Source organism: Atractosteus spatula, chromosome 15 (genome assembly GCF_055471065.1).
Source record: "Atractosteus spatula isolate fAtrSpa1 chromosome 15, fAtrSpa1.hap1, whole genome shotgun sequence".
NCBI lineage: Eukaryota > Metazoa > Chordata > Actinopteri > Semionotiformes > Lepisosteidae > Atractosteus > Atractosteus spatula.
This window is the reverse complement of record NC_142720.1, coordinates 19726695-19740041: the sequence shown is the minus strand read 5'-3', so window position 1 is coordinate 19740041 and position 13347 is coordinate 19726695. Positions and strand designations below refer to the sequence as shown.

Below are 13347 nucleotides of genomic sequence, written 5' to 3'. Positions count from 1 at the left end.
ACCTGAAAAACCTTCAGAGGTCCATTTCTTGTTAATGTGGTAGGATCCATCAATCGGTGTCCTATACTGTGTGCCGTCTAGGTTTGAAGCATGATAACGGGAAATTCCTGATGCTGCATATTCGCCTCACTTGCTTTCATCAGTGAAGAATGCATGCAGAAATGGGAGCATATTTGGATTCGTGCTGAATAGTTTAGATTTCCAGGAAAAATGAAGGCTATAATCTCCAAAGTGCTGGAGTTAAAAGCAAGCATCACGTAAATGTAACTGGAGCTGACCTGTACTGTAGTTATTGCAAAGGATTTACTTTTTTTTAACCTTGTGGAGTAAAACATTACCTCAAAACTTTCTTCACCTGAGGTGATCTATTATATAGGAGAGGTTTGATAAATAGCATAAAGCTGCTTGCGACGGAACATTTTGTCTTGACTGGAACCCTGGTGACTCTGGAAAAAGGAAGAGAACTGCTGATGCCTATTTTGTGCCAATGGAGCACCCGAGCAGTATAGAGGCAAGAAACTGGTCGCAAATTACACCTGCTTTTTCATGCACAGCACAAAATGCCCTGACCAAGGTACCAGAGATTTTCAGGAAGCTGCTTGTGATAAGACGGGATCTGAAAAGTGATGACAGGGAGTGGTTCTGTGAAATAAGAGAATCAAGTCCAGATCTGTCTCTCCTGAAATTAAAGCCGACTGTACAGAAAAGATGCAGTGAATTTGAAACTTCAAAGGTTAGTGATTCCCACTTTTTTTTTTTTACTCTTTCTACCTTCTAGATTTTTAGATAGAACAGCTTAGTAAAATATACCGATATGTACACATTTCAAAACATCCATAATTCAAAGCTTTTTATAGGCTGTCTATTCAAGGCCTTAATTCCAGCCTTAGTGCTGGAGCGTTTCAGTCCCTTAAACCAGCATGATTTAAGATGGGGAAAGTCTTGAATATTATTGATCAATGAAGAAAGTAATTTGTTCAGTTGAGAAAAGTAGTCCTTGAGGCTTGAATGGTGTTTCGATTTTATACCAAATCTAACAATGTCATGTGTCCAAAGAAACAGAAGCCATTGTAATAGGAAGATTAAAAGGATACCTGTTTCAGTGTTACCTGAGCTTTCCAGGTTCAGGGTTGAAAATGTCCTACTCTAAGCCATTAACTATTTATTAAGAGGAGAATGTGCATTATGGCCATATGTTGTCATTCACAGTTGAGCTGAGGGAGTATCTCTGCATAAGAGAAGAGGTTGTACTTTTGACATTGGGCCATACTGTATAAACATGGAGGTTACAAAATGTGACTGGCAAAATTAAGACATTAAAAATGATACTGTAGGTCAGGTAAACGTCCAACAAAATGCAGCCGATACTCTGGTGTGCACAGGGTTTGATGCAGTGTGTGGAGCAAGAACATTCTTTATAGCGTTGTGCAGTCAAGGAGCTATCAGTCAACACTATGGTTTTCACTCATACTGGTTTATTGCACCTCTTGCTCCTCTGCTTTAATGTTGTTCTAGAACAGACTAAACCATGACTTGGAACTGACCACAACGTAACACCAATTTGGCTGGCCTTTTTTTGCTGGTACGGTATGTCATGCCCAGGCACAAAGTGTTGCTGGTTATTCAGCTCCAAACCAACGTGCAGTGGGCTCTGAAGCCTTCATTCTGCCCCCTATGGTTTGCAGTTCAAGAGCTGGCCACAGCAAAGTCCAAGTGTCTTTGCCGCAGTCTGGGATGTAGGAAAATGTCCATCTCGGGTATGCCTCAGGCTGCCACTGGTCAGAAGTAAAGCTCATCTGAATGAGTGGTGACTGCAGCCATGCTTGTCGGCTGGAGACACTTGGCCTGGACATTCCTCCTCCTCTCTCCGTCTAAATGGCTTTCTCTCTTCTACCTTCTGAGAGTCATGGCATTTTGCTTCAGCCATAATTTGTGTAAATTTGAACTTTTTATACATATGGTCATGAGTGCAGTAATAAGTAAACATTGCCTCGATTGCCTCAGTATTCTCTGTCTGTGGTAAAGAAAGTTGATTTCTGCTTCTTCTCAAGTCACTGGTTCCACTTCATTTAATATAATTTAAATGCAAATTTAATTTTGGATAGGTGTGGGGTTAGCCAATTGCATCTTGTATTTGGAGGTAGCGTTTATTATTTTCGTATTTTAAAGTTCAAAAGGTCCGTTTGTATTATGGTGTCCACGCAGATTGATAAGGTGAGTGGGAATGAATGGTTACCATGGTTTCTAATTTGATGATGGTTTCATGCCTTCACCTTCATTTAGAAAACTATATAAATTAGTAAAAATATACAGTAAGCACTCTAGTGTTTTGATTAGTGTCTTGAAAATAATGCAATAGGATATATTGAATAGATTCTGCATAGTTTTACTTTGTGATATCATACAGAAAAGTATCCCATTCACAAATACTTAGCAGTTAAACTTCAAGCTGATCTTTTACAATAAATTATGTAATATTGTTAATTTTTGAACACTAAAACAAATCAAAATGATATTGCAAGAACAATATATATTTTTAATGGTATTTTGGGGTCAACATGCTCTGGTTAAGTAGGTTACAAGGTTATTCATTCCAATATTAAACATTCTTAAAGTATTTGCATAGGTACGGAAATCAGGGATACTTGCTTTGGATTTCATGTTGCTGACCTGCATTCAAATAATAAGACCAAATCTTGCATCTTGCCAGTCCACGGAACTAAACAATTGAAACCTAAATCAATGTGAAGAATGTGTTGAATTTGAGAATTGTCATTAAAAATAGCTTTGAATGCTGGACATTTTTTCTTTTTCCATTTTTGATGGTTCTAGCAATGTAACTTTGGATTACAGGCTGTAATGTTTTTTTTTTCAAATAAATGCTTTTACATTTTAATCTCTGAACTTGCTTGAAAAGTGAAAAGAGACTTTCACATTTTGCTCTAGAGAAGTACTATAGCCTTTAATATACTACAAATGTATATGTGAAATCATAAGTCTGCCTCAAGGAAACATTCTGTAAAATGAGAGACTCTCTGAAAACAGTGATACAAAAATGCTTGCCTGTTTAAACTGAGAGAAACATGTTTAATGATTTTTGTAATACTGTAAGAATATATCCATCTGTATTTGTTTGCTGTAGTATATTTTGCTGAGAGAACTTTCCTCTCCATGCCTGGTTGATCCCTCCCCTCTTAGTGTGTTTTTTCACAACTATACTTTGTATATGTTTTGTATGCGACACATGCCTGTGGATTGCATATGACTGTTCATCCTTGAAAAGGAGAAAGTCATGTTATAATGTAAGCTATTAAGCAATTCATTTAAGTATTAACTTTCAGCTAAGTCCGTCACCTAAAAATGACCCAAGCTCCTTTGTACTGTAGATCTTTAGTAGTGCAGTGGCTGGTCTGAGATGTTAATTCCTAATTGCCCTTTAAACTGAAAAAAATATTTGATCATTTTTTTAGTCTTTTAGCAAAATTAAAAATATGCTGAAATCACTTTTGCGATGCATATTTTAGAACATTTAGTCAAGTGCAATAAGTAGGAGAGGTTGTGATGTCTCTAGAAACTTAAAGCTCCTGTTCCTTTTTGCACTCCATCTTATCTCCAGGCTGAAAATGTGAAAAATGTTTGACAGCAATTGCATGGTTAGAAACGTGTGTTTGGGAGTTTGCATATGATACGTTAAAGAGTGCAGATACCAAAGACTTGCAGGTTTGCTGGTTTTAAAATTATACTATGGCTCAGTGAAAGGGTCTGCTGTCTGGACTGATTAGGGTCTTATTGTACATCAGAGTATAATCAAGCAGCACGCGGTGAGTCCACCATTAGCTTGAGCACAAGTGTGGGTGAGACTGACAGAGACATTGTACTAGGATGTTAATCAATTCAATACAGTGTATAAAGAATCTGCCAGACTGTCCGTTTTTCACTAGCTGTTGCTAATATGTCTATCAAACTCATCACACAGGTGCTTGATTGGGGAATATCTAGAGGGTGCAGCAGGCTAGTACTTCACAATGATCCCAAGTTAAAGTGTGTATAGAGACCTTAGTGCTTGTCAAAACACTGTCCCTGTAACATTGGGAGGATCACATCTCAAGTTAGGCTTTACCATCAATATCACCTTGCCAACACAGGTTGGCATTAATGGCCTTTGCCGTATTTCGCAGCGGCTGCCGAAAGAATTACCTCGGTTTCACTGCCTGCTGTGCTCCCACAGCCCAGTGTTTGTCTTGTCTGTAATACACTGTAAAAAGTAAAAAGACTGTAAAAAGAGTTCTGCTGTGCCACTTTTCATGCCTCTCCCGTCATTCGGTGAATGCCCCTGAAGGTTTTTTTTTTGTTTTTAAGTGTGAGACAGTTTCTGACCCTGTCCAAGTCTTTCCTTGTTTCACCCCCATCTACCGCTACGTTTCCCGAATGAACAAAAACCAGTTCAGTTCCCTTTCCTCGGGACAAAGAGGAAATGTCTCCTAAAGTCTTTTTTCCCCCACAGCAAGACCAGCTGTACACCTGGGCAGCTGTGAGTCAGCCGACACACTCTTTCGACCCCGTCGAGGGCCGCGTCCCAGGACGCATCCAGGCACTATGGCCGCCGCCGAAATCGGGAGCGGAAGAGAAACCGGGGCTCAAGTACACAGAAGCGGGTACGTTCATTAGTATGTACGTGTGCACAGACCCGGTCTGTTTGCCACAGCTCTCTGGAGTTAAAGCAGCTGGGTCCCTTTTTTCCTACTATAACTAATGTCCGTTTAAAGACCCGTTTCAGTCTGGTCTTTGCTTTAGCTTGTAGGTTTTTTTTTTTATTCTTTAAAGAAATAAAATATATACTACAATATTCTGTTTTCTCCATCCTAAGATCTATCATTCATTATAAACATTGTGTGCTTTCCATTTTTTGGTTTTAAAAATTGAATCCTTTTATTATGATAGTGGTTCATTGCTTTAAGAGCTTTGTTTAAATGTATAAATCTTTTAGATGTAACTGAAACATGGTACAAGATGTGAATTTCTTAACTGGATCTTTTTACCTTACTTCATGCAAAAATACTTTTAGAGGATGATTATGGTGAGTAATTGTTCATATTGGTTGGATTTATTATTTACATTTTTCCAAAGTGTGCTGCTTGCATCTTAGGGTTTCTGCATGGGAAAAGTTTGGAGAATTTTTTCATTTTCCTTAAAACTTTCCTCGGTTTGCTTGAGCTTCTGTTTATCTGTGCATATGCATTTAGAAGTCCTATAAGTGGTGCGGTTGCCTAGCAACGCCAAGCAAGTCACTGACTACCACAGCTCAGACGCATTGACATTCCCAGCACACCCCCTGCGCCAACATTTTCAACATTTCTTTTTTTTGTTTGAATAAAGCTTGGGGTTTCAATGCTGACTTTGCCTGAAAACCCTAGGACTTAGAGCAACGGTGGAACCAGAATGTATTTGTTACAGTCAGCTTTAAAAACTGTATTATAAGTTATTATCCCTCATCTTCCCTAAGTTTCTTCCAAATAAAATTCAATTGGAATGCTCTGGCAAGTAATCCGTGATTACAGTTACTGTGTAAATCTCCATTTCCAATGATGGTATTGCTTAATAACAAGCAAGCTGTACCTGCAGTGCAAATGAAACCGAATAAAATGTATCTAAACAATACTAGAAATACGCATTGTCAAACAGCTCCAGACAGAAGAATATTTTTCAATTTTTCCAAAAGCTATTGGAATTGTATGGAAGGAGTTGAATGAATTCACTCTTCAATGGTCTTATTTATTTTTAATATTGGCAATAAATTTATCTTCCCTTTTTAAAATTGATTTGCATATGGATATACTGCCCCTAGGCAACTGTAATGATTGTACTTCTGAGTGTCTTAAGGCACTCTGTGTGAAGACACTGTGGAATGAAAACTAATAGCATGAGGGTTGACAGACTAGAAGATACTTGTTTGTTCTTACCAATTGCTCAATTACACACAGGTGAGTCTTAAGCAAACAATTGAGAAATTTAGTGAGGGCTTTACCACTCTTGATCAATTTTTAAATATAAATTTTATTGCATGGGTAAAAGCATGTTTACCAGTGGGGAATGAACAATATTCTATGCATTATTTTGTACACCACCTAACACTACTTGCCTTATAAAACTGAATTTTTTTTTCCCAGTTTTAAGGCCTTACAAAATTGTGTTCCTTCCAATGGATGTCTCATTTTGTTCAATTACAAATAATGTAGACACCTCATAATTTGTAAATAAAATATAAATTAGTGTAGTTTGAGCATTCAAGTTTTGATTACAAATATTCATTTTAAAAAGTTTATAGTATACATTTGTAAATGAATAAAACAGGACAGTATTGGAAGGGGTTGAATCATTCTGCATGGCATTGTCTACAGTAGGTTTTACTTTGGGTTTCTTTGTGGTGCAAATGACATTTGGTTCACTCTCACTTTCCCTCGTTCTAGAGCATCAAGCAGTGATACTGGGACTGAAGAGACAACAAATGGAGGAAGTGCTTGAGCTTCAGGTGAGCTTTCCTGCCACAGTGTGTATTTATACTGTAGTTGAACACTGTATTGATCTCTGAAGGATGGGCTGCAATGTTGATTTCTTTGATGGGGGTTCAGGGTTAGAAATGTGCAAACTGTTATACAGTCCACCCTGGAAGGGAAAAGTTGTATGACATGATCTGCTTTTGTAATAAAACGAAGAACACTGAATCCAGTTGCATTACCAAAAGAAAAGGTGCTGCTGCAGTCTCTACAGATTTGCCAGTGATATTGTGGTGACTTGGAATGGTGCTGCGAAATAATGAAGTGGTAAAAAGGAATCTAGGTTATCACCAAAGAGGTTGCATGCCAGATCTAGCTTTTTGTTTTTCACTAACCAGGGCTTGGAGTGATCTGTCTGGCACAGCATCACAAAAAACAAAACCCAAATGTCTATGGGGAAAGAAATTCTCCTCATTAAGCCACCTTTCCATTTGCGCATTGATACAAGATTTTTTATTAAGCATGTTATTTATTTAAAAATATATACAATATCTATTGGATACATACTGCACATGTTTTGGTATAATTATAACAACTGTTTTTGTAATGTGGTATGTTCTGCTTAGAACATGTAGCCTTTTCTCTGTTAGGATTTGTTGCTTCATTGTACTGTTTACATTACAGTTCTTTCCTGGACTTGAAGGAACCAAAACATCTGGAAAACAAATGTTTAGGTTTTTCTGTGGTTGTGCTGTCTGCTGCACCTTTTCAACTACATTTCAAAGAAGGACGTGCATACTTTAGGAACTAAACAAATGCATTACATTTTTCAGAAATTACTTTTGTGTGGTAAAGGGGAAAAATAAAATGTGAAATAGCTTATGAATTTGACATTGTTCTGTAGCCTTTAGTTAATATTGATCTTGTGTGGTCTTTGGACATTTTTAATATCTTAGAATATGTATACTCAAAAGGGTTCAACAATAGAGTTCTTAATCACTTGTGTAAATGATTTCTTTAAATGGAAACTAGCTAATGTTTAGCAAATCCCATAGGCAGTTTCACAACAAAGAATCTTATTAAATGTGTATTGAACAGTTATTGGTTTGAATAAGCATTTGCCTACTACAAAGAAAATTGCAAATTAGTAGGCTTAGTTTTATGGTGGAATCGATTATTCATCAAAATGATTGATTTTTATACAGTACATGCTGTTAATAGGATACTTGTTTTAAGAGTTTGTGTTATACTTTAATTAAAAACATTCCCATTCAACTAAAGATTGACCCACATGTATTGCATTTGTATTTTAACTCAAAATGAGTTAAAGCATCCTTCAGTCTAGACATTTTTAAAGCGGTAATTTTTCTGGTGAATACCAGTAGGGGTCAGCAACAGCTTTAAAACTGCATTGGTAACGTAAAAGTGGTTTAATGATGAATGCAGGTGGCCTGGTTAAACTATTTTTATGTTACTTAAATTACACTTGGAGTTGCACAGATAACATACAGATGATTACTTAGTCATATTAATTGCACCTCTATTAGTCAAAAAGATTGCATTATAGCAGTTGGGAAAGTAAAAATACTTGAAATATGTAACGAAATAAAAAAGGTTTAATGTTTTTGTGAGAGCTTGACTGCAAAGCTATATATGGTAACAGCTGTGAGGAGAGGATGAGAAAATAAATCTGTTTTAAATCCAGTTAAAACCAGCTGATTATTGTGGTAGCCAGGAATACTCAGCCTTTTCTAAACTATGGTTTTCATTTTAACTTCAGTTTTACTAATGCGATGCGGTTCATTAATTTAAAAATGTGGTTCTTAACTTGCCTTATATTGATGTAATTTTCTTGTCTGAGGTATGCATTAAAATTTTTAGTCACAGCTTTCCAAATTTCACAGCTTAGTGAAATAAAAATGTAACCTTTTTAAACTAGCATATGTATTATTAAACTAGAATATGTAGTAAGGCAAAATATAGTTAAATTCCAAATGCCTACATCATAAAATAATTTTAATAAAATCTGCAGTACAGTATATCAATATACCGTACATACAGTTTGATCAAAGCGATAGCCAAAGCAGAATGCAAAATGAATGTTGTCTTGACTTGCAAAAAATGGCGACAGTTTAAAAGGGTGATAGTATTCATTGTATACGGTATATACATGGTTTGGTAGAATTATTACTAGTGTTTTTGTAATTGGTGCATTACAAAATGTCCTCTATTACAGTGTCTGCTTCAGTGGGGAATAAATGTTATGCTAGAGAAATATTTGAAAGATTGCAAAATGTCATCATTGCTGTTGCTAGAAAAAAAAACTAATAAAATTGAACGATTGCTTTTTGAAAACAACAGATGCCAGTTAGAGGTTGTTAAATTCCACAGAATTCAACGTAGTAAACAGCATTGTTTAATTTAAGTAAAAATTAATGTGAATTTGATTCAACAGGAATTTCCTTGTAAATATATTCCAGACACTGTGGTAAATATAATTTGTTTAGTTTTTCAGCATAGGCGCAGTTGGAAAAAGGTCTTAATTTCCTAGCGTCTCTAGGTAACACATTTGGGGGAAAAAGATCTGGCTTTGGATCTTTCTGCCCTTATATGCAATCAAAATAAATAGGGTAATTAAATATTTAAATTACAACAGACATCTGTATTTTGATGTGAAGAAAATGGCCATACTGTTTTAATTGAATAAAAAAAGTGATTACAGACATTCTAGGTTGCCTTGGCGCAATGTAAGGAGCTTTTTTCTTTGATAGTTTTTATTAATTCCTTTTGCAATGTAGGAGATGCAGCTGGAATTAGTAAAAATGTGTTTTGCAGTACTTAAATATTCAATGGAAAAAGAACCCCATCTCCAGCCACACATCAAATTTAAAGGATACCTATTGATACTATATACTTTTCAGGCAGAAATGCAGTATCAGGTACATGCATCAAATGTGATATGTGACTGTTTGTGTACAAAAGGAAACTGTGTTTTAGCGTGACAGTCTGTAATAGCATCCTAAATGTCTTCCAGCCAAAGTGAAGACAGATTTTATTGCGATTGTAACCATGCATCCAGGGTATATGCATTGAACTTGTGCCACTGCATTCATTGTCTGGGCTCTTTGAAGCTTTTGATGCTTAATCGTTGTAGGCCAATACTTAAGGGGAATCTCAGTTTCTCCAAAAGGAGCCAAATCTTAAACCCAGGAGTCTAGACTTTTGAACTACTTTTGACTTATCCACTGCAGCTTTGTAACCAAATAGCTCTCAGTGGTATTTCTTAGTTGAGATGCAGTGTGCTATATTCATTAGGTGTTTAATGATTTTTTTAGTCTTCAGGAAAATGTAGAAACTTGTGTGTAGCTTCATTAGTTCTGCAGTATACACATTTTTCAGGTGATTGTTTTTCATTCAAAAGTATTCATACTTGCAAACTTGATTTTTGCTCCAAAATGTATCCCAAAGTTGCTTTAAAATTTAGTCTTGATCGTGTTTCATCAGATTTTGCATTGTATTGAATTGGTTGCTTTTGAAAACCTGACAAAGTTACAGTATATCATTTAATCACATCTTTTTTTGTAGGAGGAATCTGTGCTGAAAACAGTTAAACTCAAGGAGGAGCATGTGAACGTTATTCAACAGCTGGAGCAGACCATTGAGGATTTAAGGACCAAAATAGCAGAGCTGGAAAAACAATATACACCACTGGAGAAGGATATTTGCACTAAAGATCAGGAGTGTGGAAGTGGAGAGGTAGCCTTTAAAGACTTCTGTGATGTTGACCTTCAAACTGAAGAACAGATAATGCTTAGCAGCTTAGAAGCAAAATCAGTACAGACTTCACCAGTGGAAGAAAGCTTTAAATTCAAAGTGCCTTTACGGGATGGAATGTCATCCTCTTCTTCAGTACTTCCCAATGGGACTGACTCAGTTCCCCAACTACAGCTTGGAACTGACGCCCCAACATATCACTCAGAGATCTCCTTAGTTCTGTCTCCAAAAACCGCACAGGGGTTTGTCTGTATGTGCCAACAGCAGCAACAGCCTTCACTGCCTCCTGCATCAGGACAAAGTGGGATCCAGGCCTATCCTGCTCCCCTTCCTGGCCTACCCATCCCTCCTCCTCCCCCCCCTCCTCCTCCCTTGCCTGGTGTCTCAGTGCCACCTCCTCCTCCACTCCCAGGCTGTGCCATACCTCCGCCCCCACCCCCTCCACCCTTACCAGGCTGTGCCATACCTCCGCCCCCACCTCCTCCGCCCTTACCGGGCTGTGCCATACCTCCGCCCCCACCCCCTCCGCCCTTACCGGGCTGTGCCGTACCTCCGCCCCCACCCCCTCCGCCCTTACCGGGCTGTGCCGTACCTCCGCCCCCACCCCCTCCGCCATTGCCAGGTGCCCTCGTACCTCCTCCTCCCCCACCTCCTTTACCTGGCTCTTGCCCTCCACCTCCGCCTCCCTTACCTGGAATGATGCCCCCTTCAGCTCCAGGCAGTGCAGGGCCCCCTCCCCCTCCTCCACCCTTCGGCTCTCTCCCCCCGCCTCTGCCAGCTGGTCTGTTCGCCCTGGGAATGGCCCAGGACAGAGGGTCCAGGAAGACCATGATTGAACCTCCGCGCCCCATGAAGCCATTGTATTGGACGAGGATTCAGCTGCACGCAAGAAAGTAATTTCTTTCACGCACTTCTATAGAAAACAATGTGAGAATGTGCTTTCTCTGCTTACAAATGTTCAGGCTTTTAAATCAACCAGTATGCAAATGTTTGCCTCCAGTACCTGCAGTAGATCACTGCTAAGCCTTTTCAGTTGAATATTGCATACCATTTGTAATATGAAAAGTATTCTTAAAACCGAAAACCTCATGATGATTTTGGAGAGCACTCAAAATCTGCCCATTGAAACTAACAGCGTGTGCCAGTCTAGCACTAACGTTTGATAGTTTTGTTTTTAGTTTTTACTGTACACAGTGCATTGCTCAAAAAAGATAATGACAGAAATTGAATTGTGGTAATTGTTTTAAAGGGAAATTTAAGAATGAAATTTCTTACAATTTGGTGACTTTCTCACTTTAGATCTTTCTGGTTTTTTTTGCAATATCTGTGAGAACTGTTTGAGTAGCTCTAACATTTTAGTTTGAGGTGTGTGCACTATGGAACTGAATACACCTGCTTGTGTGTAATACCTGCATTATTGTAGAACAAGGATTAAAGATGAAGACATATCTTTATTATTCTTGTTCTTTATTTTCTAAGGGAATCAAGTGGACCTTTGGTGTGGGAGAAGATTGAGGAGCCATCTGTAGACTTTAATGAGTTTGTTGAGTTGTTTTCTAAAACAGCTGTTAAGGAGAAGAAGAAGCCTTTATCAGATACCTACACAAAATCCAAGGCAAAGCAGGTGAGTTATTTTTTTTATGGACATTGATTTACCAAAAAGTCTTATGATGTACAGCTTACTTCCTGATAAAAACTATACATTATGAAGTTATTGGAAAATATTGAATCTGCAATCTTTGCACTGTTAGCATTTCAGACTGCAGATTATTGCATGGGGCTTTTCTGTAAGACGGCCATTGTACTATTTATAATTTCCATAGTAGATACTATATTAATTTTTCTATATTTAAAGAGAAATGTTGACTATATTAAGGTAGTCTGTTGGAGGGTGCAAAGAATGTGCTTCTGCGCTAATGACAATATAAACTGGACCAGTAAAATGTATGTGTATGTGGATATACAGTATTGCTACATAAAACCAGGTGACATCCACACGAATACAGTACGTAAACTGATATTGGTTTTGAGTGCTTTAATTGGGTGATTTACATTGCATTAATCTTTTGCCAAAATGTTACCATTGAAGTGAAAAGAGTAATATAAAACAGTCTTGTATAGCTAAAGTAACCAAAAAGATCATTTACAAAAAGTTGCTCTAGCCTTGAAGTTATGAAGGAAATCTTATCCTTTTATGTTCTTGGTATTGTTAAAAATCTTTTAGAGACCTTTATAAATAATACATATTTATAAATATTTTGTCCTTTATTTGCATTGTCAAAGAATATCATATTAAGGAATCCAATTGTTTTTCTATACTTTTAACAGTCCTTGTGGAGAATTATTCCACAATAAAAAATACTAATTATAGTCAAACAGAAGTTAACTTCAAAAAGAAAACTAAAATCAATTAACAAAATTGAGCACGGAATAGAACACATCTTCCAGTTCTTGAGAGGCCATAATAGAGTTAGTAGTGTATGATACTCTAATGAGCTGCTCTTAAACAGACAAGAGTGTATGACAAAAGTAAGGTCCACATAATGCTGTTTTTTTTCTAAAATCTCAAAACTCAAATTGCAGGTACTGTAAATGTCTGTGCAGTGCTTTAAAGTTTTTTAGCCAACTGACTAATTGCATTGGGCTGGCTGGGTTGTGTATGACCTAAAGAATCTGGAAAAGGAGATTCCAGAATCTCTGAAACATTTTGTAGGTATTTCTTGCTTGTATAACTGATGATATCAGGATGTGATATACAGGCAGCAATTATGTGGCATGAGGTCTAGTATTATTGCTCCTGAAAACAATATAACTGGGAGCCAGTCACTCGTGTGGTAAGTAAACAGTGGTTACACAGAGGCAGATGGTAGCTGTGGTAACAATGTTGTAGATGTGGCTTCAAATGACTGCTTTTGCTTTTTCTTCAGTGACAAATCATTACAACATGTACAGTAGGTTTTGGCTATTTTTCTGAAAATCTGAAATGTAATGGTTAAAGTGGGACAATGAACAGAAAGTCTGATATTGATATTGTTACGAAACTGGTGAAAATCGGGCATTGACCAAGTGGTTTAGTCAA

General features: G+C 37.4%; 1 protein-coding gene across 1 annotated transcript in view; it reads left to right on the top strand.

The window, feature by feature from the left end:
* The window catches only part of fmn2b (formin 2b), an 89460-nt gene that overhangs the window by 14305 nt on the left and 61808 nt on the right, over positions 1-13347 (top strand). The window contains exons 4-7 of the mRNA XM_088933775.1: positions 4505-4655; positions 6468-6529; positions 10080-11161; positions 11748-11892. Coding sequence (XP_088789901.1) covers positions 4505-4655; positions 6468-6529; positions 10080-11161; positions 11748-11892 — 1440 coding nt within the window. The remainder of the gene's footprint in view (positions 1-4504; positions 4656-6467; positions 6530-10079; positions 11162-11747; positions 11893-13347) is intronic.